The 26991-nt window shown below is 39.5% G+C and overlaps 1 protein-coding gene across 4 annotated transcripts in view; it reads right to left on the bottom strand.

Moving 5' to 3' along the window:
* TPD52 (tumor protein D52) overlaps nucleotides 1–26991 on the bottom strand; it is a 77670-nt gene that overhangs the window by 27499 nt on the left and 23180 nt on the right. Inside the window, exons 1-7 of one of the 4 annotated variants that reach the window (XM_060775524.2) lie at nucleotides 23510–24018; nucleotides 20368–20483; nucleotides 19433–19581; nucleotides 18175–18276; nucleotides 14263–14304; nucleotides 13202–13250; nucleotides 10449–11894 (exon numbers count right to left, since the gene is read on the bottom strand). In XM_060775524.2, the coding sequence (XP_060631507.1) occupies nucleotides 11778–11894; nucleotides 13202–13250; nucleotides 14263–14304; nucleotides 18175–18276; nucleotides 19433–19581; nucleotides 20368–20483; nucleotides 23510–23669 (735 nt within the window). In that variant the 5' untranslated portion in view covers nucleotides 23670–24018 and the 3' untranslated portion in view covers nucleotides 10449–11777. Of the gene's footprint in view, nucleotides 1–10448; nucleotides 11895–13201; nucleotides 13251–14262; nucleotides 14305–18174; nucleotides 18277–19432; nucleotides 19582–20367; nucleotides 20484–23509; nucleotides 24026–26991 lie in introns of those variants that run through there. The other 3 variants (XM_060775526.2, XM_060775525.2, XM_060775527.2) reach the window with 3 other exon arrangements.

Here is a 26991-nt window from a genome sequence, read left to right as displayed (position 1 = left end):
GCATTCACAAAGCTGTTTTTTATAATACAGTAAAACTGTGTTAATTAAATTTGCCTTTGTCTTAATTTAATTGTAACTACTGTATTTCAATATTAACATCAAGTCAACAAAGACTTTAAGTTCCAGTACAGTATGGAATATAGCATTATCTAGGGCTATTTTTAATAGTAACTCTCAAGCAACCAGAAACTGCCAATTTACAGAGCATCTACTGTATATATGTACAGTCTCAAACAATCAGCTTGGGAAAATATAGCCTATTGCAAATCACATACACATTAATGAACAACTATATTGAAGTTGCAATGCTGTATGCATCTCTAAGAAATAATAATGCAATCCATCTCAGCACAGTAGAGTAGGTGGAGTACTTATCCACTTTAAATGCTTTGACTGCCTCTTGCAGAATTATGGAGTTTGAAGTTTAGGAAGGTGCCTTTAAAATTCTATGCCAGAGATCATAGCTTCACTAAACTACAAACGCCAGACTTCTGCAGGAGGCAACCACCAGATTGAAAGTAGCTTGTGTGATGAGGTGGGCAGTTGTGTTAGTCTGGGATATCAAAGGATAACAAAAGGTGTATCATCTTTGTCCCCTTCCACACAGCTGTATAAAATTCACATTGAACTGGATTATATGGCAGTGCAGACTCACATAATCCAGTCCAAAGCAAATATTGTGGATTAGCTGACTTGATATTCTGGGTTAAATGGCCGTGTGGAAAGGCCCTTTGAGTGAATTACACTGCTTGGCACCACTTCAATCGCCATGGTTCAGTGCTATGGTATCCTGGGAGTTGTAGTTTGGTGAGGCACCAGCGTTCATTGTCAGAAAAGGTAAAGCTACAATTCCGGTGATTCCAAAGCACTGGGCCATGGTGATTAAAGTGGTGGCAAACTCCATTTATTCAGCAGTATGGATGCATCCTTGGGCCCCTTCCACAAAGCTAAATAAAATCCCACATTATATGCTTTCAACTGAAATATATGGCAGTGTGGACTCAGATAACCCAGTTCAAAGCAGATATTGTGGAATTTTTTGCCTTGATATTCTGGCTATGTAGAAGGGCCCAAAGAGACTGGGAGAACCAAGTTAGGGGCAGAGGTTTTCATAGTTTGAATCTATGGGTTGCCCATGTATCTCAACAGCCAGAGAAACACAAAATGCAAGTGTGACCATCAGGAGACTTTGGCCCCTTCCAAAGAGCTGAATAAAATCTCACATTATCTGCTTTGAACTGGAATATATGGCAGTGTGGACTCAGATAACCCATTCAAAGCAGATATTGTGGGATTTTTTGCCTTTATATTCTGTGATATAGGTCTGTGTGGAAGGGCTTTGAGTCTTCTTGGTCTGCAAGGTGCTACAAACGATCCCTTGCCTTATAAATGTAATACATAAGAGTTACAAAATTTGAAAAAACTATGTTGAATTGGTTAAAATTCTAGGACAGGCATGGGCAAATTTGAGCCCTCCAGGTGTTTTGGCCTTCAACTCCCACAATTCCTAACAGCCGGTTGAAGTTCAAAACACCTGGAGGGCCCAAGTTTGCCCATGCCTTCTCTATGATACTCATTGAAAAGCTATAGCAAAAGGTGCTGCAGGATGTCCTTCCTACAAGAACAAAGTTTTTGCAGTTTAATAACGTTTCCCATGTTTTCATGATAGAACCAATTGAAGTACAGGTAAAGATTTCCCCTGACATTAAGTCTATTCCTTTCCGACTCTGCAGGATGGTGCTCATCTCCATTTCTAAGCCAAAGAGCCAGCATTGTCTGTAAACAACTCCAAGGTCATGTGGCCGGCATGAATGAATGGAGCGTTGTTAACTTCCCGCTATTGATCTACTTAGATTTGCATGTTTCAAATTGCTAGGATGGCAGAAGCTGGGGCTAACAACAGTAGCTTACCCTGCTCCCCATATTCGAACCACTGACCTTTCAGTCAGCAAGTTCAGCAGCTCAGCAGTTTAACCCACTGTGTCACTGGGGGCTCCAGAACCAATTAGGAACTGACATTAATAGCCCAGTAGCAAAATTCATGTTGCACGGTGATATCAGCCACATCCAATTCTGTGAACATGTTGGAAGAATGTACTAAATCATCGAATCATAGAATTGGAAGAGATCTCATGGGCCATCCAGTCCAACCCCCTGCCAAGAAGCAGGCAAATTGTATTCAAAGCACCCACGACAGATGGCCATGCAGCCTCTGTTTAAAAGCTTCCAAGGAAGGAGCCTCCACCCCACTCCAGGGCAGAGAGTTCCACTGCTGAATGGCTATCACAATCAGGAAGTTCTTCCTCATGTTCAGATGGAATCTCCTCTCTTGTAGTTTGAAGCCACTGTTCCACATCCTAGTCCCCAGGGCAGCAGAAAACAAGCTTGCTCCCTCCTCCCTGTGGCTTCCTCTCACATATTTATACATGGCTATCATATCTCCTCTCAGCCTTCTCTTCTTCAGGCTAAACATGTCCAGCTCTTTAAGCTGCTCCTCATAGGGCTTGTTCTCCAGAACCTTGACCATTTTAGTCACCCTCCTCTGGACACATTCCAGCTTGTCAATATCTCTCTTGAATTGTGGTGCCCAGAATTGGACACAATATTCCAGGTGTGGTCTAACCATGGCAGAATAGAGGAGTAGCATGACTACCCTGGATCTAGACACGATGCCCCTATTGATGCAGGCCAAAACCCCACTGGCTTTTTTTGCCGCCGCATCACATTGTTGACTCATGTTTAACTTGTTGTCCACGAGGACCCCAATATCCTTTTCACACGTACTGCTCTCGAGCCAGGCATTGTCCCCCATTCTGTATCTTTGCATTTCATTTTTTTTCTGCCTAAGTGGAGTATGTTGCATTTGTCACTGTTGAACTACTGCTGTCCAGGTTGCAAAAAGACTTGCATGCTGATATACATTATTGTTATAATAAACAACAAGAACGATTTTGCTTATTCTCTTCTACACAAAATTTGAAATGAGGGGAAAGGATGCGGGAAAGGGCCTGGAGAAATAAGGTTTCTCTGTATAAAATCACAGCTTGGGAGGTTTCCTTTCCTTGGACGGCGCCTCCCAGGCCGGTTGCGGGATTCTGGGCGCACTGGTGCCCAAGGGACGGCATCCCAGCTGAGAGAGGGAGCGAAGAGAAGGCCAAGCCCCGCTGGGAGAGGAAGCGGGGGAGGGCAAGAGGGGCGCCCACCTGGCTTCCGCCCTGGCCCTGGCCCTCGCCGCTGCCCTGGCTTTGCTGCCGCCAACCGGGAGCCCCACAGAGGACGCGCCTCCCTCCCGAAAGGAGCCTCCGGCGAAGACAACGCGTCGCTACCACTGCCAAAGCGCCACCCGCCGCCGCCATGACAGCAGCTTGCCTTTCCCGCCTAAACCGGAAGTGGGGACCCTTTTTGCCCACCCACTCCCAATATAAGAAACCATAGAGATAGGCAACGCTATCGGCTTTGGAGATTAGAAAGGAAAAGGAGCGCGCGCTCTCCGGCGGAAAAGCTTGAGTGGTGCAGCTTGGAACGTCCGGGGGAAACAAAAGCTGGCCTCGATTTCCGTTCCGGTTATTTTAGTTCCGTTCATTGCTTGAAGCCTTTTCATGTCAGTGTATCATTCTGATTAACATTCTTTCAACAGAAAGGAGGAAACCATGAAAATGAACAAAATCTGGCTACCAGTATTAAAAAACTCTAAAATTGCAACAGCACAACAACAGAGAGGAAGCAGGCAGGGCCACTAATTACCACTCAACAAAAGTTTGCTCCAGGCACAGTCAGCCCATTGTATGCTAATCAAGGTGGTCAGTTGAAACATTCACACCTAGCTCCAGCAGACAAGAGTCCTTTGTCTCACCCTGGTTATTCCACAGATATATAAACCCTTTTTCCTAGTTCCAACAGACCTCACTACCTCTGAGGATGCTTGCCATAGATGCAGGCGAAACGTCAGGAGAGAATGCCTCTAGACCATGGCCATACAGCCCGAAATTTTTTTACAACAACCCAGTGATTCCGGCCATGAAAGCCTTCGACAATATCATTCTGATCCTCTACCCTTATTTTTTTATGGTGCGACCTTTGATTTATTTTCAACTAGCCGTCCCCTGCCACACATTACTGTGGCCCAGTCTGTGTATATGTGTTTTGTGTGTGTAAGCATGTATTTATGTGTATGTATAATATTTATGTATATGTGTATATATGTGTGTTTTTGTGTATATGTGTGTTTTTGTGTATATGTGTGTGTGTGTATACGGGTGTATATATTTGTGTATTTCTGTGTTTATATGTGTATATGTATATTGTGTATATGTGTTCCCTTGTGTATATGCATATATGTGTGTATATATATGTGTGTGTGTATGCATTTAGGTGTATATGTATACTATGTATATATTTGTGTGTGCTTGTGTGTGTATGTATGTATGAATGCATGTGTATATGAATGCATGTGTATATGTATATATGGTTTATTTGGGGGGGGGGTTAAAGTCTGTTCTGTTGGGTTTTGTGTGTGTGTGTGTTTTTAGGGGTGATGGACACTCGTTGGACTATTAGGTGTGTTGTGTCAAAATTTCATGTCAATCCATCCAGTGGTTTCTGAGTTATGTTTCTCCCACAAACAAACATTACATTTACGCACACACACTAGCTGTCCCCTGCCATGTGTTGCTGTGGCCCCGTCTGTGTATATGTGTTTTGTGTGTGTATGTGTGTGTGTATATATTTGTGTATATGTATGTTTGCGTATATATATAAATGTGGTTTTGTGAATGGGTTGTATTGTAATTTTTGGTTTTTGGCTTTTAAGTCTCTTCTGCTGTGTTTTTATGAGTGATGGTCACTCATTGGCCTGATACATGTATTGTGTCCAAATTTGGTGACAATTTGTCCAGTGGTTTCTGAGTTATGTTAATCCCAGAAACGAACGTTACATTTTAATTTGTATAGATTTGATCATAATGATAACTCAAGCATGGGCAAACTTTGGCCCTCCAGGCGTTTTGGACTTCAACTCCCACAATTCCTAACAGCCTACTTTCTTCAACTTGTGGCAGTTGAAGTCCAAAATGCCAGGAGGGCTGAAGTTTGACCATGCCTTTGATAACTAAATGAGCAAGACTGGAGTCATGGCATGGCAAATTGTTTGATTCTTTTTAGCAGCTTGGATATCTTTAAAAATCGGTGAGGCTTTTTATTCCTGTTTCATACATTGGAGACACTGAATTCTTCCTTCAAAAAGCAGCTACAAACCTTTCTGGGTTGCTGTTAGTTTTCCAAGCTATATGGCCATGTTCCAGAAGCATTCTCTCCAGACATTTCACCCACATCTATGGCAGGCATCCTCAGAAGTTAAGAGGGCGCTGCCATATACCGTATACCAGGGATCCTCAAACTAAGGCCCGGGGGCCGGATATAGCCCTCCAAGGTCATTTACCTGGCCCTCACTCAGGGTCAACCTGAGTCTTGAGATGACTTGAAAACACACAACAACAACAATCCTATCTCATCAGCCAAAAACAGGCCCACAATTCCCATTGAAATACTAATAAGTTTATATTTGTTGAAATTGTTCTTCATTTTAATTATTGTATAGTTTTAAAGTGTTTTTTTTTCTCACTATAAATAAGATATGTGCAATGTGCATAGGAATTCATTCATGTTTTTTTCAAATTATAATCCGGCTCTCCAACAGTTAGAAGAACTGTGACCTGGCCCTTTGAGGACCCCTGCCGTATACCATGCAGCTATGGACAAGTTTACATGGGGACCACCAAACACAACATTGGCCATCAAGGAACATGAAAGGCACTGCAGACTCCTTCAAGCAGAGAAGTCAGCCATAGCAGAGCACTTGATGAACCAACCTGGACACAGCATATTATTTGAGAACACAGAAATGCTGGACCACTCTCACAACAACCATATCAGACTACACAGAGAAGCCATGGAAATCCACAAGCATATGGACAATTTCAACATAAAATCTGGTTACCAGTATTTTAAAAACTCTAAAATCAGGACAGTAAAGAAAAAGCAACACTCAGAAAAAAATGGGAATGCCAGACAGGAATCAATCATGGCCAGCTAACACCTCCCAACACAGGATCTCCAGGCAGCAACCAGCCAGGCTTTGAATCCACAATGCTAGTTAAGGTGGTCAGTTGCAACATTCACACTTGTCTCAAGCAGACAAGAGCTCTTTCTCCCACCCTGGACATTCCACAGATAAATAAACCTCACTTGTCTAGTTTCCACAGACCTCACAACTTCTGAGGATGCCTGTCAAGAGAGAATGCTTCTGGAGCATGGCCATACAGCCCAAAAAACTCACAGCAACCCAGAAATTCGTTTGTTTGTTCATTGGACTGTGATCCCACTACCACCATTTCACAGATAAAAGGAAGAACACATGTGGCCAAGTGATATCAGAGCATGGAAGGAAGGAGCCTGGCTTTGAAGCTGCAAGGTCATTCAATGCTAATCAAGGTGGCCAATTGCAACATTCACACCTGCCTCAAACAGACACCTGCCTCAAACAGAGCCCTTTCTCCCACCCTGGACATTCCACAGATAAATAAACCTCACTTGCCTAGTTTCCAACAGATATCACAACCTCTGAGGATGCCTGCCATAGATGTGGGCAAAATGTCAGGAGAGAATGCTTCTGGAGCATGGCCATACAGCCCAAAAAATTCACAGCAACCCAGTGATTCTGGCCATGAAAGCCTTCAACAACACATAAAAACTTTCTATTTAGGCGAAGAAATCTAGACTAATATCAGGAAATTTTATCAACTGGAGCAAAGTTCAATATAACAAGATTAATGTGACAAGATACCACATTAACGTAATTTTTTATTAAACTGTTTTGTTTTAAGATGTTTTTATATTTATTGATTGTTTTATTTGTTTTATATATGCGTTTGGATTGTTGTTTGTACGATATTACCATGTTGGAAGCAGCTTTGGATGCCTTTGTGGGAGAAAAGCGAGATATAAATAAAGATGTATTATTATGATGATGATCTTGAAAACGTATGCATTCCAATCTACAAGACACACACATGCTTTTGACTTATCTATTCCCAAAGTGCATGGATCTTTTGAATCACAGTTGGCAAGTCAATAGTGTTTTTTTAAAAAATTCACAATGGAGGGGGAAAGGTCCTATCCTAATTCTATTGCAGCAGTGATAATTATTATTTAGTTATTATTATATTTATTTATATCTCACTTTTTCTCTCCACAAGGAGACTCAATGTGAAGTCATTATTAATTGTTAATAATTTAAAGTATATACTTATTTATTATTTATTTATTATTTATTTATTTGATGCACTTATTAACCGCCATTCTCAGCCCATAAGGGCGACTCATGGCGGTGTACAGTACACATAAAAGACAAATACAAAGAAGCCAATTACCACAACATATAAACTACAACAATTACAGACTACGCTAAAAATCCGCTTCGTCTCATAGTGGAATCATAACCAGTCTCATATTCCTTGTTCCATTCCAGTCCTCTTTACCGTATTGTTTTAGCACTTAAATAAATGCCCTCTCGAACAGCCATGTCTTAAGGCTTTTTCGAAAGGACATAAGGGAGGGCGCCTGTCTGATGTGTGCAGGGAGAGTGTTCCACAGCCGGGGGGCCACCACCGAGAAGGCCCTCTCCCTCGTCCCCGCCAGACGTGCCTGTGAGGCAGGCGGGATCGAGAGAAGGGCCTCCCCAGACGATCTCAAGGTCCTCGTGGGCTCGTAGGCCAAGATGCGGTCCGAAAGGTATTTTGGGCCGGAACCGTTTAGGGCTTTGTAGGCCAAAACCAGCACCTTGAATTGGGTCCGGTAGCAAATCGGCAGCCAGTGGAGCTGGGACAACAAGGGCGTTGTGTGCTCCCTGCCACCCGCTCCAGTTAGTAACATGGCTGCCGCGCGCTGAACCAGCTGAAGCTTCCGGGCCGTCTTCAAGGGCAGCCCCACGTAGAGAGCGTTGCAGTAGTCCAAGCGGGATGTGGAGTCAATTCTTACCCCGTTCTTCTCCCATATCAAGGCAAGACTCAAATAGGCTAACATTACAGTAAGAACATTGTTGTTGTTCATTCGTTCAGTAAGAACATACAAAGTAAAAATTAAAACAGATTAAAATCCGATAAATTCCTTACTAATAAGGTGATATGGAAGTTTTAAAAATTGAAGCTGCAGTTTTGCATACCCTGAAAATCAAGGGGATACTTTGCTTCAGTATGACCAAGTGTCATTTTTCCAAACACAATGAATCTTTCCAAAAGTTTAGAAAATAAACGCCCTCTGCTGTTGTAAATAGAGAAAACTCGCCATCTTAAGGTAAAATTGGTGTGCAACTGCTACCCCCTAGTGGCTAATTTGGGAGACTTAACAATTTTAGCTTTTGAGTGTAAAGCTTCATGTGTTTAGAAAAAGTATCAATATATATTTTTTAAAAATCTTGAAATAATTTTAAGCCATTACTACTCCTGGTATCCAACAAATCTCAAAATTTCACAAAAGTGAATAGCTCTTTTCTGTCTTTCATTTTCAACTCAAGCTTTGGAAATGTAATGATTAAGATCTTGCCATGTTACACTCATGAATACAAACCAAATTCAGACATGCAGAATGTGGTTTCCTATAGTAAATAGGATTGTCTGGGTTTTTCTTTTACCAATTGACAGATTTTTAGCACCTACTTTCCCATCACAATATCTAGATGTCCATGTACCATCATTGTGCCAAATGCTTTCCCCTCCAACTGCATCTATACAGAAAGAATGGGGGGTTTTGTGCAACTAGAAGATATTATGCCTGTTTTTATAATATTAAAGTTCAGCTACACTTTTCTGGAGTAATCACCAAGCAAAGTATTCATCTGAAGCATGTGGAAATGCTGCATTTTGCCACAATTTCCTAACATGTAATTAAAATGTTTTGCACCAACAAGTACCAGTCAGTTTTTACCTTACTTTTGTACCACAAAAATATCTTAACACCTTCATAATGCTATTGTGCATGTGCTTCAAGTTGTAATAATGGGTTTTCCTACATCCATATAAGACATGAATTATCTGCCAAGCTGTCACTTATCTAGTCATTCTGGATCTGTACTACAAGATACCAGTTTTGGCCTCTCTTCAGTCAAAGTAGGATTCCTAGTCAATTCAGTCAATTCTTCTATTCTCAGAAGTTCTCTTGTTGCTAGGCCTAAATTAGTAATCTTTCTCCTTCATCCTGCATCACAGGATATACTGGCTAAAACTGAAGCATGCTGTACCCCAGCATCAGAAAAACAACACATTCCACCCCCTTCCTTACTTCCTTCCATGGAATTTTTTTTCTCCTCATACATATTTTGTTCTTCAAACTCTCGAGCTACAAGGATCTGAAAAGCTCCAGGTGTATTTTTGGAAAGGGACTGAATTCCTTTGATGACATTGGCCGAGTAATCTTTCCTGTTCCCCTCCCGTTTCTAATGAAAAACTCCAAAATGCTGACATGGCTCTGTGCCTGGAGGAAACCACAGTTCTCTCTTTCAGCTTGTAATAGGTCAGTACTCTGCAGAGATTTCCTGGGGATTTGGAATTGGAATTGAACTTCATTCCTTAGTCCTTTCGAAATAAATAGCAGGTGCATACCTCTCCCCAATCCTTGCACTTTCGGCACAACTGCGCAATTTACAGAAGAGTCAGAAATAGCAGAAAGCGACACTGTAGAAAACCTTAGTGTTACTTAACTCGTGAGCAAAGAAAGGGGCGTGATGACAGTACCAAGAAACACAGAGAAACTGAAGCAGGTGCAGGATGCTATGAAAATATGACAAATAACAGGTTGGGGAGTCCATTACCCTCCAGATGATGAACTACAAGTGCCATTGTGGTGTAACTTGTTGGGAGGGGAACTTGTGTAATCCAAAGTATTGAAATTCAGTGGATGATCGGGGACATTTCCATCTTTCTCAACTCCGTTCATACAATAGAGGCATTGAACTAAGTATAATTTAAAGTCGGGAGGTCTATTTTATCTTTATTCTAGCTGATAGGAAGGTGATTCAATACTTTGGCTATTAAGATGTATCCCTTTCTTACCTGTTGCAAGATGGGCTAACTATCGCTCCGGGGCAAAAGGTGAACTTTGTGACAATGAAGTTCTTTTTAATCATGTCATAAAAATTCAACTACTTTACTTTGGTGTACAATACAGATGCTTTGTTCAGGTATAAATATAAATGCATGGACAGGCTCTGTAATAGGCACATTAACTCCTATTTATACAGTAACATCCAAAAAATTTCAACTATCAAGGTCAAAGTCCTGCCCATTTACCTAGTTCCCCTCATTCTTCAAGTAAAAATGTATAGGACCAAGGTTCATGAAAAACTGCAATCTTTGTTTGAGCCTTAACCATGTTTGAAGATACAACTCAATCTAGGCTTTGATGTTTCAGAATACAATGATTTTATTTTTTTTTTACATGTTATCAAGTATTGGGGACTAAATCTGAAATGCTACAGACAGCTGTCAAACACAGCATACATTGCTTTACACACATGATTTGTGGCAATTTTGGTGCAGCTAGAAAGAGAAAGCCTAAGTCACAATACACCCTTCAAGAATTTAATTAATTCAATCTCGGTGACTAAAAATGGCATAAATGTCTGCCAGATATAACATTTCAATGTGCCAGAAAGTTATTTAATGCAGGCACGTAGCATATAAAGGAAGAATGCTTTCAACTTCTAGAAAATCAAGTGTTCTTACAGGATCAGCAAGAAGTTTTAATTAAAAAACAATCTGAAATAGAAAGCTGATCTATGAACATAACATTTGAGTGAATTTTCAGGCTTCAGTGTGGGGTTTCCATCTTACCGTCCTGCACAGAAGCAGCAGCATTGCTAGGAACATGTATTTGAAATTATTTCAAAGGGAGCATGTTACAGAAATAGCTTGGTCCATGATTATTCCTTTTCATCGCCAAAGACAAAGGGATTGAAAGATTTAATCCATTTATTATTTTTATCCATGTGATGCTTCTAAAACACTCCCATTTGCTATTTTAGACTTTTAGCCTATACATTTTACATTAATTATCTGCTTTATACCTTGATGAGGACATTTTTATTCCTGCAAAGTCAAATACAATACAAAGAAACCCATCACAATATACAAGAGAAAACTACATCTCTTCATAGTTGAAAATGTCAGAAGAAAAATCTTTGGAGAACTTCAATAAGCAATGAATATTAAAGAAAAATCAAAAGATTTCAGTGTCCATTTACAACAATATGTGTGTGTTCATATTTAAATCAAGGCCAACTAATATTCTGCAGTGAACATTCTTTCAAGAACACCAACTACAGGTGTTACGTTAATGACTGAATGAAACCCCTTCAAGTTTTGGCAGTGAAGCAAATAGGAAGAAATACATGACACAAAGCAATTATTATTCAACATAGCATCCAACATGTATAGTGATGAACCTTCCACTGATACTTTTTCAATGCAACACCATAGTGATTACTTTCAGACCAGAAATAAATCTTATAAATACTCAAAACGCATACAAATTCCCATCCCACAGATAACATAGGCAAGAGTGGATTCAAAAAAATGCTCTGAATCTACAGAAACGGTTTCTATTAAATAGCTCTTAAAGCTAAGTGCTAATTAGAAGGGCATCTTGGAAGAGTCAAAAGCAGAGGTGTTGTGCTTCAGCATTTGCCTGCAGCATCTGGCAGTGAGCAGCACAAGGAGGCAGAGCGATCATTGGGTCTCCTCTTCCGTCTGCTTCGCAGGAGCTTCTGTGGAACTGGCGTTGGCAGCAGAGTTTAAGACGTCTCCAAAGTCACCCCCAGCAGGCTTGTTTCCTCCAACCTTATACTAAAAAGAAGTAGAAATGTCAGGTTACCCTCTCGGAAAATTAAAAAGGCAAATATATTTGCTGGGGTTACAGGTGCAGGACCTCTGCAAAAGTGAGGAAAGAGTAAATAAAAATATTTTCTAAAATAAAGATCTCAGATCAGCACGGAGTATCAGTATCATCATCATCATCATCATCATCTTTATTCTTGGGTTGTTGTACATTTTTTTCGGGCTATATAGGCATGTTCTAGAGGCATACTCTCCTGACATATCTTTAACCTTATCGTTATCCCACCTTTCTCTCAAGGCAGCTAACAATGACATGACACAATACAATAAAACAGTGGTTCCCAACTTTTTGGACTTCAACTCCCAGAAATCCCAGCCAGTTTACCAGTGTTAGGACTTGTGGGAACTGAATTCCAAAAACACCCAAAGGACCAGAGGTTAAGAACCAGTGCAATGAAAGTTAGAAACAAGGCAGATCCCTATACATATGAAAATAAAAATGTTAAAAATCAATTAAATATTTTTGGCATAAGTGTTAAACTTAAAATGCAATAAAATACAATTCAAATTACACTTATTGTAAAATTACAATAAAATAAACTTGTTGATTAAAAAAACAATAATAATAATTGAAGCATACGACAAACATACGAAACAATTTTAAGGAATAAAAGAAAACAATTTAAAAACATTGGGTTGTTGTGAATTTTCCGGACTGTATGGCCATGTTCCAGAAGTATTATCTCCTGACGTTTCACCCACATCTATGGCGGGCATCCTTAGAGGTTATGAGGTCTGAGGATGCCTGCCATAGATGTGGGTGAAATGTCAGGAGAGAATGCCTCTGGAACATGGACATACAGCCCAGAAAACTAAAAGCAACCCAGTGATCCTGGCCATGAAAGCCTTCAACAGCACAATTTAAAAACAGTTTACCATTCCTACTGTTTAACTGTGTCTGCAACAGAAAGAGCAAAGGTGAGCACTTGGGCAAGAGAAAATCAAGGGAAGCAGCACACATTTCACAAATACATAGATATTCTGTATGAAGCAATTCAAACAGTACTTAAGCAGCACACCTCTTCAGAAACTAGAATAAACAGACTATCATATTATTACTGCATTCCCCTAGGTGCTTCTATTGCACCAATTTCATCTGAATTTCCCTAAGAACTGTTTCCACACGGCATTTGTTTCACTTTGTTGTATACACGTCTGATATCATCAATGTACGCTATAATAATTAAAGTGTTCAGAAAACTTCAGCTAATGTACTTGGGGTTTTTTAATAAATAAATTTTGTAGAGAAGATTTACCTTTAAGTTTTCAACTTTCTCTTCAAAAGACTTGAATGTTGGTGAATTTCTAAAGGGGAAAGAGACAACAGTTTTCATGCTAGAAATCTGTATATGACGTCAGAACAATTAAAGAAAGAAAAATGCAGCAGACAAAAGTAGTTGTAAAAATACAATCCGTGATACTACACAACTTTAGCACCCTGTCTTGAATATCCTAATTATACATAGTACTATTGGCTGGTATTCAGTGGTATAAACTTGCCAGTGCAAAGCTTTTGCTGTTTTTCATTTTTGCACAAGTATCAAATCAAGATTTGTCTTGTGCAAGCGATTTACAGCTCACTAAGACTTCACTAGTTCAGGGGTAACAATAATGACATGTTCTGTGGTGGAATATCACCACCTCCTGTATGTTTTTGGTTACCCAATAATTGGCTACAACCCATTGTACTAATAGTCATGCCCAAAGATTCTGCCATTGGACAAACATTCCCTCCCCATTGTTAACAGAAGACCATTGCAATAGCACCTTCAGGGCATATGCAAGGAGCCCCCAACTTACAAATGACTCATAGTTAAGAATGGTGGTGAGGCAACAGAAAGTGAGAGAAATCTGCCCCAAGAGAGAAATTTACTCCTAGAAGAGTTATCATTTAGAAAGGGTGTCTCTGCTGAAGATTTATCCCCAATCCTTGTTTCCACAACAAGCTAATTGTTTCAAAATCTAATTCTCATAGGGACAGAAAGTGAGGTGAAATCTTCTCAACAGGGGCACAGACAGCAAAGCAAACACCACAGGAGTGTTAACCCTTCCTTATGTTATCCAAAGCTAAAACATATATACATTTGGATGGAGTTACACTTAAAAATTGTACCTGTTCCGACTTACAAATAAATTTAACTTAAGAACAAACCTACAGAACATATCTTGTTCATAACTTGGGGATTGCATGTATTTGTTTGAAACACACAAGCCAATCGGCTCTAAACCTGCTGTAACTGCACCAATCAAAATTATCCATTTCTTTTTTTAAAAATTTGGATAATTTTGGTGTACTAGTAAACTGTACATACATTACCTCATAGCAGGCATACTAATTGAATGCTGTAGACAACGTATACTTAAATGGCAGCATTAAAAGAAAGGAGAATCAGATTACAAAACAGTTAAAAGTATGTTTCTGCCAAGTATATATCGACACACCAGAACACTTTCTACATCAAAATATCAGAACACTTTTCAATTGCATGCAAGGACAGCATGTATAGATTAATCACGATGCAGCTAAAAGGAAAACGATACAGCAGTACATCAGAGTTGTTTTAAGAACCATACTCTGCAGTTTGTGCTCAGAAGTAACTGATCAAATTTAATCCAATGTGACACAGGTTATACATTATTTAGCTCATGACCAACATTTACACATTTCTGCTACAGAAAGGGTAGACAAAGTGTGGTCCTCCAAATGTTGATCTGCAACTCCCAGCAGCACTAGCCAGAACAATCTCCAGTGAGGTAGAACATTGGGAGTTATAGTCCAACAACATCTAGACAGCCGGATTGGACCCACTCCATCCTTAAGTAATACAGGAAGCAGCGTGGTCAGTTACAAGATTCTTTATGTTACAAATGATTTATTTTTTTGCTGAAAAAATATTTTCCGGGGGGGAGGGGGATATTGGCATTTTTAGGAAAATTGAAAAACGTGTTTTCAGCATTCCCTATAGATCAGGGCTTCTTAAATATTTCCATTCACAATCTCTTTTATATAGGTATATATAAAAGTACATAAATCAAACATTTACTGATAACAAACCAGCATTTGCAAGGCCCAACAGGCTGATTTTTCTTTTTATTAAGTACAACTGAAGCATCTTCTGCAAAATCCAGTGTAAATACTGCAGAAGAGATTCACGCCAATATCTTATACAGCCTAAAATTTTACTGTTGCCATTTTTTCATGATTCCAGCATTGATTGTTGGAATCCACAGTTTAAGAAGCAGTGATCTACATTTAAGGTAACTTTTATCTTTATTTTTATCCATCCTTTAGGAATACATAACACAATATGTATAATTTTGATCTGATATAAAATTATCATTCTGGTATGTTGAAAGTACAATTTAGTCGGACTATAATGAAAAAAAAAACAAATTTCCTTTTTAGAACATTTCGTTTTTGTTTGAAAAGCAAACTCTTTGATTTTTGTCAATATATTAAGATCAGGAAAAAAACAATGAAAATAGAATAAAGCATGCACATTTGGAAAAGAGAGAAAATACTTTTGAATCCTCCAGTTCTCCCTAATGTCAAGTAGATATAAAGCACTCGTTCCCATAATAAGAACTATGAAAAGGAAATCAAGATCCTAAATTGCAAATCTCATACTATACATAGTTTCACAGAAATGTCTTTCTTTTATATAGTTTTAGAAATAATTTTGGGAGAATAAATATATGAATAGCTCATTTTACATGTTTCACTCATCATAAAAACTATTCCCCTTTTTTCTGGAAAAAGGAGGATGGGGGCTGGGAAGAAAAACTTTATCTCCTAAATCAGTGGTTCTCAACCCCTGGGTCCCCAGGTGTTTTGGCCTACCACTCCCAGAAATCCCAGTCAGTTTGCCAGCTGTTAGGATTTCTGGGAGTTGAAGGCCAAAATATCTGGGGACCCACAGATTGAGAACCACTGTTCTAAACCTTCCAGGATTTTGTTTCACCAGCCTTGTGCTCCTCTTCTTTTAGATCAACACACCGCAATCTTTCAGATCATCTTCTCAAGTGCCAATTTGCTAAGTATAAAATGAAGTGGGGAGATTGTCCTCAGGAGAACCAGATGTGCACAGGCAAGCTCTACATTAGAATTGCACAGTTTTCTAAAATACTAATGCTTCTTTCTCAACAACACACAGTATCAAGCTCTATGATCTGTTAATGGGCTGAGGATTTTATGTGCCATTAGATGCTGCTCAGATCTGATTTAGATTCAGTGTTGCTTTTAAGGAAACATATTATTCCAGCTATGGCCAGCAAACTTACTTTTCTTAAGCTAGCTGCTCACCGTACGTAATAGCTGTCATCTGTTATAAAGCTTTCTACCTCAAAGAAAAAGTGTTTTCACAACCTCAAATAGTCTTTTTTTTTTTTTTTTTTTTTTTTTTTTGCAAAACATATTCCTACAAGTAGTTCAGCCAATTCAGTTCAGCGTTTGCAAAACATCACACTTTCCGAGTCTGGTTTTTATGATGCTAGTTCCTGTGCTTTGATATCCAAATATTTTTAATCCTTCCTTTGAACGTTGGATATGGAGAGCTAAATGTCCACTTCAATCTCCTGGTTGTGCCTCCACTGAAATCTTCAAAACACAATACAAGCATCTAGATATCTCTCTCCTTTAACATCAATGTTTCTCAACCTGTGGGTCCCCAAATGTTTTAGCCTTCAACTCCCAGAACTGGCTGAGATTTCTGAGAGTTGTAGGCCAAAACACCTGGGAACCCACAGGTTGAGCACCACTGTTCTACATGCATGCACAAGCACACAATAAGACTCCTGTAACCGCAGAACCAATATACACAATTTTAGTCACCTGCACCTGCAGGAGAAATGTCTCACTAAGAATTTATCATATCCTCCAAGCAACTCTGTGGTATGTTTCCTCTGAAGTTATAGTAACTTTGGAGGACCTAGTAAATTCATGGAGCAGATATCTCTTAGAAATTTGAACTTCTTCCAACACAACTCTAGGTAGGATAAGGACTGGAAGGAATGTAATTTAATGACATTCAGTTGGATCCATGGCTATACATAACCACGATCCAGCTGAGAACATATCTCCCATGGATACGGGTCTTTCTATATATGAGGCAAGGACTTGTAACCCAATCTTGGGGGTTCCCCAACATCCCAGAAAACCTCACTAACAAGAACAATCATCCCAACAGTTTGGGAGGTCCTTAATTCTACTACTAGTCCAATCATCTGTTTCAAAAGCCACTTGAGAAACATCTGAGAAAGGAGCCAATTTTCACAGAAGACAAGTGTATTTTCTTCACTTCTATAGTCTAGGGCAGGCCTGCACAACTTGGTAGCTGTCAAGGGACAATACTTTAAAAGAAAATTCTGTGGGCTCCTCCTTCTTTTTTCCATGTCTTAACAAGATTGACTATTACTCATCATGGCATTAAGGGGATGGGCTCCCACTTCCCTTGCCTACTTTCCATGGGCTGAAGGCCAGATCCGGTACACAGGCTGTATGTTCTGCCAACCCTGGTCTAGGAATTTATGTCGCTAATTTTTTTTAAATTTCAGGCAGTGTCTCTGTGAGCATTAAGGAGAAGCAAAATACTATCATTATATGGGTTACTATTCCTAGTTCTACACAAAAAGTATTCTCTACTGCCTGGTTACAATATTCAAGTAAAGATGCTCTTCTGGGAGACAATTCAGACCAGACCCTGAGGCAGAAAGAAGTGCTGCTTTGTGAGGCATTACTAGAGAAAACAATGCACCGAGAAAGAGGTGCCATGTGCATTTTTTGCCTCAGGCACCTAAGTGTCTTTAAATGCAGTGAATCAGAGCATGAACGCTGTTTTCAAGTCACATCAAGATGATGCAAACTTTGCTACTATCACTGCTAGTCCAGACAGTAGCCTGGAATCTAAATCAGTGTAAATGACATTTTGCCCTCCATAGCGTTATTAGTAGAAAATCACCAGAGTACCTTGGACATCCTTCAATTCTGCAATGACATCTTTGTCAGGGTAGACATAATTTTCACACTCATTTCATTTATCAATGCTCAGAAACTAATAGCCAGAGTTAATGGTACTGAATCAAAATAAGTTCCCGTTTAATAAAACCAAAGGGTAAACCCCAGCAATAATCCCAGATGGTCTTGCATCACCAATGAGGTTAACTATGTTAGACAGGGCAGTGTTAAAAGTCCAGTACACCGTAAAGAGGAAGGGAAAAATTAGAAACATACTTCACATCTTCTAGTTTCTTTGTTATTACAGAGCCAACCGTTGAGAAAGCAGCAGAAGCTTTCTGCCCAGCCTGAGACAATGTTTCTGTTGTCTTCTTATACCTAGATTAAAAACAAAAACAGTTTCTTTTACTATTATTATTTACACCACACAATTGTTATGGAAATCTTATTATCAAGTAACCATATTTCTGTAATTGATTTATACAGAAAGTTCTTGAAAATGCAAAAGGTGGGTTATAGTTATAGGTTTGTGTGTGTGTGTGAGGTGCAACTTAAGAAACTGCAACTTGAGAAACTGGTGTGAGAGAATTGGCCGTATGCAAGGACATTGCCCAGGGACACCCGGATGTTTTGATGTTTTACCATCCTTGTAGGAGGCTTCTCTCATATCCCCACATGGGGAAATTGAGCTAACAAAGGGAGCTCATCCAGGCTCTCCCCGGATTAAAACCAGCAACCTTCAGTTCAGCAGCCAAACCTTCAGGTCAGCAGTCCTACAGGCACAAGGGTTTAACCCATTGCGTCACCAGGGGCGCAATGGGCTATGTCGTCAAAATATGATGTGTCACATAATTTTTAAAAGTATAATGTTGCATTAGGCCAGTTTTTTTCCCCAATTTATTGATTTCCAGGATTTTTGCTGGAGTCTAACTTCAACCCCAGCCAAGGCAGCCCAGAGTAAAAAAAAAGATTGGCTTTGTAGTCCCAGGCACCTGGAGTACACTACACGTTGAAGAAGCAATGCATTAGACACTCCCAGATGTTGTCAATTCCCAGACAGAGTAGGCTGCCTGTATCTGAGAGAATGGCAGGTCCAACCCACCATGGGCTTTGACTATTCGTACCTTCAAAACTGTAAACATCAGTTAACACAAGCAACAGAACAACGTAGCAAATGTTTTCTAGATGTACTGCTCTACTTAGCCTATATGGGGAAAGGATGACATGTTTTAATACTCTTCCACCATGGAGAAGCTATCCACTTATAAAAAGAGAAAAACCACTTGCAGAAAAGTGGTCCCATTGAAACAGCCTTTCCCTATAAAAGTAGGCTTCCTTATGTACTAAGGAAGGTCAGTTCATTGAAAATCAGGGGAAGGGGAAGTATGGCTCATGGATGAAATGTGCCTTCACCCAAGCTGTTTATCTGCCCCAATCCCAGCCCCATAGCAGGCGCCAGTCACTAACTGTTGCTCACTTTGCTGCAGACGCAAACACACATGTGATTTGGGACAACAATAAAAGAAAAACCTACGCATTTGTTGATGTGACATCTTGCCACCCTTTGGAAAGATTCTGCCTCAACTCCTGCAATGAACTGATTCCCAGTTTCCTCTTAATTTCAGCTAGATGTTTTTCTTTAGCAGCTAACACCTGTGACAAAGTTTGGATTTCTTCTTCTACCTAAAAGATAGAACACACAAAAAAGCAATTAATATATTGTGTTGTCAAAGGCTTCCATGGCCGGAATCACTGTTGCTGTGAGTTTTCCGGGCTGTATGGCTATGTTCCAGAAGCATTCTCTTCTGACGTTTCACACACATCTATGGCAGGCATCCTCAGAGGTTGAGGGGTCTGCTGGAAACTAGGCAAGTGGGATTTATATGTCTGTGGAATGTCCAGGGTGGAAGAAATAACTCTTGACTGCTTGATGCAAGTGTGAATGTTGCAATTGGCCTTGATAATATTATATTGACACTGTGATCCTATACCAACAAATGGCTGGTGTAAGAGTCTGTTGCACAAGTGGCTTGATATTCTTCACACTTACAAATTATCATGTGATATCAAAGCAGCACAGGCTATTTCAGGCCCTTTGAGAGTATCTTGACTCCAAATACACTGTTTGCATCTCAAAGACTGCTATTCCTAATGCAGCTAATTTTTTTTCCGTGCCACTACCATCTCCTCCATTCACTGCATAACTACATTATAGAGAAATAGAGTCTTGGCTATGAAACCAGTTATTCCCCCATGCACCCTCAAATACAGCAATTCTTTTGACTTGAAGAGAAGGCTTGTAGTGGAAACCATATTTGGGGTATTGTGGAGACAGCTTACTGTTTGGCTAGATATAAACAGGACAAGGCAACATCTACTGTGCCCAAAAATACACTTATGATGTGGGGCCACAATACAGAGACCCTCTGATACACACAGAAAACATGCCCATTTCAAACTGTAGCCTACCTTAGTAAGCTCTCTTCTTAGCTCTTCCTGTTCTTCTTCTGATAAGGCTTCTGGAACATTCACTGTAGCCGCAGCATCTTCTCCAACTTCTGGAATAGCTTCATTCTTCAGCAAACCTTTGAAAAACAATTTGAATTTGCAATTGGGATTGAATTATTTAATACAATACCGTAAGATTTATTATTATTCTTAAATTAATAAAACGTTAGACTGCTAGGTTCCCTGAAGCAATGTAGAATGGATAAAATATTTTAAAAGCAATGTAGAATGGATTAAATATTTAAAAAATACAATACATACAGAAAAAAAACATTTTAAATAAACTGAAAACATTTATTAAAATATTCTAAAACCTGGAAGAAAAAACAGTCAGAAAAATTTCAGGAACCAAAAACTATGTGGAACAGCACCTACATTTCCACCTGCTGGAAGCTCAGAAGAGATGCAGTCGGCCTTTTCTTCCAGGGTGCTGCAACTGAAAGAGCCCTATCAGATTTACACATCAACCCAGCTTTACAGGATGTTGGGACACACAACAAAGCTTCTGATGAGGATCTCCAATTGTAGGCACATTCATATAGGAGGAAGTGGTTTTTCCTCCTATAAGATACTTAGGACTTTCTAAGTCAAAACCAGCACTTTGAATTGAGTTCAATAACAAACCGGAACCCAGTAAAGTTCTTTTAAGATTTAAACTACAGGGTTTTTAACACAGTAGGGCAGACTACTTGTATGAAAATAGGACTCTAGAATTTTTGCTAGGGTTGGGCAATCCAGTTTAGAGCATTTGTTATTGCATACATGATCAACTCCAGCACTTTACAAGAGTAAAACACACTTTGAGACTTTACAATTATATGTTTAAAAAACTACAGATGCATAAGAGGTTCCACTAGCTCAGTGGTTCTCAACCTGTGGATCCCCAGGTGGTTTGGCCTACAACTCCCAGAAATCCCGGCCAGTTTACCAGTTTTTAGGATTTCAGAGAGTTGAAGTCCAAAACATCTGGGGACCCACAGGTTGGGAACCACTGCACTAGCTCACATGATTTGCAATGTTTTAGGTACCAGAAGCCTTCCACAAAAAAGGCTTCAAATATGGCAGGGTTCAAATATGGTTGGTTTCTATAGCCAAACATATTTGAATCCTGCCACTGATTCACTTAAAACCAATGTCAGTATATGACATCCACAGATACTTCAAAGCTCTCCTAGCTGGCCTGCAGAATATCACAGCAATGATAATTGATTTATAATCCTGGAACCCACTTAAGCATCCTTAGAAAAGAAGAAAATCTTGTCTTCATCCAGTATCTAGTAAAAATCATCTATAAAGTTACCACAGCAATAATAGGCACATTGCCCAGTAGAAAAGTCAAACTGAAAACTGATAATCAGCAACAGTATGTCTGGAATTGCAATACCTTCTTGTGATTGAAATATTGCATTTACATTTGCATGCCATTTTCTTTAACATATTTTATGCATATTTCTTTTCCTCAAATGTTTAGATTTTGTACACAATCTGAACCTAGAACTATGTCCAAACATTCAGAGAAACAGAGGATATGAATGACGATGCTCTGGAACGCACATGTTCCAAGTTGGGCAGATCAATTTACTTACATTTACTTAAAATGTGTATCAAATAAAGTTATCCAATATTCCTATTTCTATACTGTGTAGAAACCACAATTCACAGTATCTTGTTGCGATCATTAAAACAATCCATGTAAAGGGAAATTATTACTCCCATGTTGCAGACTGGAAGGTAGACATGATGAAAGGAAAAGCAGAGGGATACCCAAGGTTAGCTACTCAGCTCATGGCAAAAGTGAAAGTCAAAACCTGAAGCAAAAGGTTCACAGCTAAAGCTTAGCTGCTACTTAATGCTACAGTTTAAATATGTTGGCTACCAGGATTCCAAAACAAAAGCAGGTTAGACTGAACTGTTCATGAACTCTTGGAAATAGTATTTTATTCTAAGATATGAACATCAGAAATTATAAACAAATTTGAGCAAGTCCTGAATTATGATCCAGTAGAACTATATACACTACATGGTTATGAATGGCCAAGGATTTTAATTCACGTTTTCTGAATAACAGTCTCTTGACACCTCTTATCATATTTCCTGTCTTTTAATTTTAAGAATTTAAAAAAGCTTGTGCATTCAGAACACTATATATACTGGTAAAAACCTACTACATCAAACAAACTAGGGGCTGTAATGTTATCACTGTCATATATTCCAGTTTCTCAGGTGGCTCCTGACATGACAAAAAAAAACAAACAAAAAACTGTCATATATGAGTACTGGCAGTACTGAAAGTTACAACATACAATATGTTGGGGGCAGGGACCATCAACCACATGTTTTAATTCTGGAAGGATACAACCCTTCCAACAAGGCCATGTTTTCAGCAGGAAAGCTCCATAATCTAACCATGCATGAAAAACGAGAAAACCTCTGGATCTACCTGCTCAATATGGCCTGAATTTAGAAGACAATATCACCTGCCTTTGATTTTCATGATTTAGATCCTGTAAATTCTATAAAAGTCAGCAAATATTGAAACCCTCTCATCCCAATTGATATCAACAAGGTGGACAGCAAAGCATCTGGTGCTTTGTTATATATCCACCTGTGTTCATTTTATTACATAGTTTTCAACTTTGTGGTAGGCAACCTTCTGGCTTCCAAATGCTATTTAAAATCAGTGTTATGCACTTGCTATATGTGTGCGCACTCATGCATTCAATAAAACAACTGAATGGCACTGTTTCCAAGAGCATGTGTACAGACGTTCTGTAACAAATCAAAAGAGATATAATTATTTATGCATTTAACTATAATAAAATACATAAGTTTCAGTTACTTCTTTGGAGACAATTGTTGTTCTATTTCCTCTTCAATTATATCTTCAGTGCAGAATATGTCATATCCTTTAAGTGCCCCATTTTGACTGCTTCAGTTCCTGCGCAAATTGCTTCACATCTGAAGCTAGTTTTCATATATCAATGTGAACCATAACCTACCCTTACATGATTACTTTTCTTTAAAAAGTGTACATATAAAAACATATTATAAACTAGTTTCCAAAAAGCAAACAATAGACATGGAAACAAATTAAGAGCATTACCAGAATTCTTCAGTACTGGAGAATCAGGTGGAGAGAAAGTCATGCTGGGGAACAGGTACAGATAGCTCCTATTGACTCCAGAATCAAAATTAAATGGAGATTTGTAATCCTCATATAGGTCCGTATCTAGCCAGTCTGCCACAGAAATCTCAGAATGCATGACCACTCATAGCTGTCCTGCAGCCAGTGAAGCACTCATCCTTTGCACAGCACATTTAACTTGCTAAATGCAATCCATCAGTTTTAAAATGCTAGGCACTCACATTGTGCCATTATTTCCACTCAAGAATACCAGAGGTCTGAGGGTAAGGATTTCGAGATACCAATTTAATAAAATGCCTGCTGAGATACTCATTCACTGCAGTCGTTCATGAAATGCACGGTCAGGTTCATGTCTTCTCCATATAACGAGAGATCTCTGCATCACAAGGCATGTGTAACACACTGAATGCCAAGCATCTAGGAAAGCGTCAACATTTGCAGGATTATACCAAGAGTTCCCCGTCATTTTTTAAAGTGTCAGCTGACAGCAGTTGCATCAGGATATCCTTAATCTTCTAGGACACAAAAGGATTACTAGCCGTAATCTATCCTATAAGCCATCTGTGTAGGACTTTATGCCTGATTAATGGAACAGATTTTTCCTCTCCAAAATGTAGTTTTCCATCTCTGTCTCTCGGCACAGTTATAACTGTTTCACACAAAATAGAAGCAAGTGTTTATTGCTGCATATTATCAGGAAAGTGCTGTAACAGTTTCCCCAGTGTCTGTATAAAAACATGGGAGAACGTTTGGGTTGCTTCTTAAAACGTGTGCAATTTTGCTTGGTCAGACTACAACAATCTCTTTCCTTTTCCTATTCACACCATTGTGGATTCCACAATTTTGTGTGAGACAAAACCCTAACCTCTAATTACATGAAGCTGCTTACACGTGTGCTTTATTAACCTCATCCAGTTCTGATACAGTGAGCACTAGAGAGCATGTGGCTCCCTATTAGTCAGGGAAGTAGAACAGAAGTAAACATGAAGGAATTACAGTTTGTTCCATTAATAGGTCAGTAAGAAGGAAACAGGAAGAAGGAAATAAGCATCAATGCTTAGAGAAGAAACTAAGCATGTGGCCCTGTCTCCACACTTAACAGACAGTAGAAAGGAAAGGGTCAAGAAACATGTGAGTACGGCATGGCAGGCAGACATTAGCTGCACTAATCGGAGTAAAACAGAATGACAGAGCAGAACTCTGAAGCAAGACACATTCGCCATTTTGGATCATAACAAAGTTTTGAGTTGTGCGCCTGGGGGAGGTAATCAAGTTCACAAATCTCATTTTAATTTGGACACTCGAAAAAGAACAAATCCACTTACAATAATCGACTTGAACTTAAGTATATATTCATGTATCAAGAAGTCCAGTTGAGACAAGAATTTACATTCTTTTCAAATCTAGAATAAACAGACCCAGTTCAGTGGTCTTTGAAAGCAGAGTAAGTTTCAGCAGCCTCCTATAACTACAGAAATGGAATCTCATGTGCAGCTCATCAGCTGCTAGTTTTTCAGGCTTTGCAAACAGCATCTGGCTTTCCTAGAACCAAGATTAGAGCACACATTCCCAACCCAACCCAAAAGTATCAGTAAAGAACCCCCAGGCCTCCTGATTTTGATAATCTATGCTTCTCAGATGTTCACCCCTAACCAGACTAGTGACAACAAGGAGAGTTCAGCAACATCTGGAGAATCACAAGTTCCACAGCATCGGAATATCGGGCTGGAGAAGACAGAAAAGCACTGTGTTCCTCTACACCCATGGTTCCCAACTTTTGGTCTTCCAGGTGTTTTGGACTTCAGCTTCCACAATTCCTAACAGCATTTAAGCTGACTGGGATTTCTGGGAGTTGAAATCCAAAACACCTGGAGGACCAAACGTTGGGAACCACTGCTCTACACTCACAGATTCTTTTTCTACAAATAGACAATGAAGTCTCCACAACCAAAGATTCCAGAAAATTTTTAAATGCCACAGATTGTCACATTTACACACAAAATGGCAGTGAGATGAATATGGACATGCTGAAACATTGTATAACATGGGATGTGATGGTCTGCTTTTTTCTTCTTTTGCATTTGTAGGAGGTTCCAAACTGCCTATGTGGAACCAGATACCTACAGTACTGTCAGGGAATCCATCCATTTTCTTGTTAATATCAGGCCAGAAGCTTTGAATTTATTACAAAGATGTTGATCAGATGGCAAAGTGGATTGCTTGTGCCCAAGGAACTTGAGCCAATTATAGTGGAGTTAATGCAAATACATTGCAATGTAAAGTGGCTTGTTCAGTCTCAGACAAGCATTACCAAGCTTCTTCCATGCTGGCTATCAAGTAATTAGATTGCAGTTTTATCAGTTGAAAACATGGTTCCACTGCTAATCACCTATAATAATTGTCTGGGGAGAAATACCAAGTAGTCACTTAAACACATGATGAACTATAGAGAGGAGTCAATAAATATAATGTGAAGTAGAAACCTCCCCCACTCACCCACCCAATGCCTCTATATGGAGAAGGTTGCTATATCACTTGCAATGACATGAATGCAGCAAAATATTCTGTCTTCATAATCATTGTTGGAGAAAAATATATCATGCTTTAAGCTGTAAACTGTTTCTCATGTTTGCTTTAGAGTTTTCTAATTATATGTTGTAATTGAAAAAAGTTTAGCTATTTCTCAATAATGTATACCTTAAAGGCACAAGGTCCCATCTGATTTTGGAAGCTAAGTAGAACCAGTCCTGGTTGGTACTTGGATGGAAAACTGCCAATGAATACCAGCTGATGTAGGCAATACCTGTATTTACTCAAGTATAATACACCACTGAATGTGACGCAAACCCCAATTTTGCACATTACAGAAAAAACAGATTTGCCCTCAAATGTAATGTGCCCAAAAGCTTAGTCACAGCATGTCAAGTAGGCAGCATGATTGAGGCCATTTGGGAAGCCACAGCCTTTTATCAGGCCAAGGCTGGCAAACTTACCAACCTTGAACAATTCCCAACTTCCCTCATGTACGAGGCCTTGAAAACTTGGGGGAATGTTTTGAAGGGCTTGTGAATGAGGCTTGTTGGGAGCCACATGGAATTGAGTGGGGGGGGGGCAGGCAAAGACAATGAGGGCTACCCAGGAGGTAGAATCCACAGCTAAGCAGCAGGAATTATTGGGTCATCAGCTAGGTGTTCCTCCTCCTTTTCTGAGTACCACAGAGTCCTGAAGTTGTTTCCACCACTTGGAACAGCCTCTTTGCACACACCCCCTCCCTTCCTCCCAATCTCTGGGCCTTTTTATGCAGGTGGAGTTATGTGCCCAATTCTAACATGCCACCAAATCAAATAACATCTCAATTTTGGCAATGTAATTTAACCAAAACAGATGAGTGTTGAAGACTCGAGTAAATATGGTATTTTAGAGGAAGGAATGGGAAAAAT

This window comes from Anolis sagrei, chromosome 4, assembly GCF_037176765.1.
Source record: "Anolis sagrei isolate rAnoSag1 chromosome 4, rAnoSag1.mat, whole genome shotgun sequence".
NCBI lineage: Eukaryota > Metazoa > Chordata > Lepidosauria > Squamata > Dactyloidae > Anolis > Anolis sagrei.
Note: the sequence above shows the minus strand (reverse complement) of the source record. Positions and strands in the feature narration are given on the sequence as shown.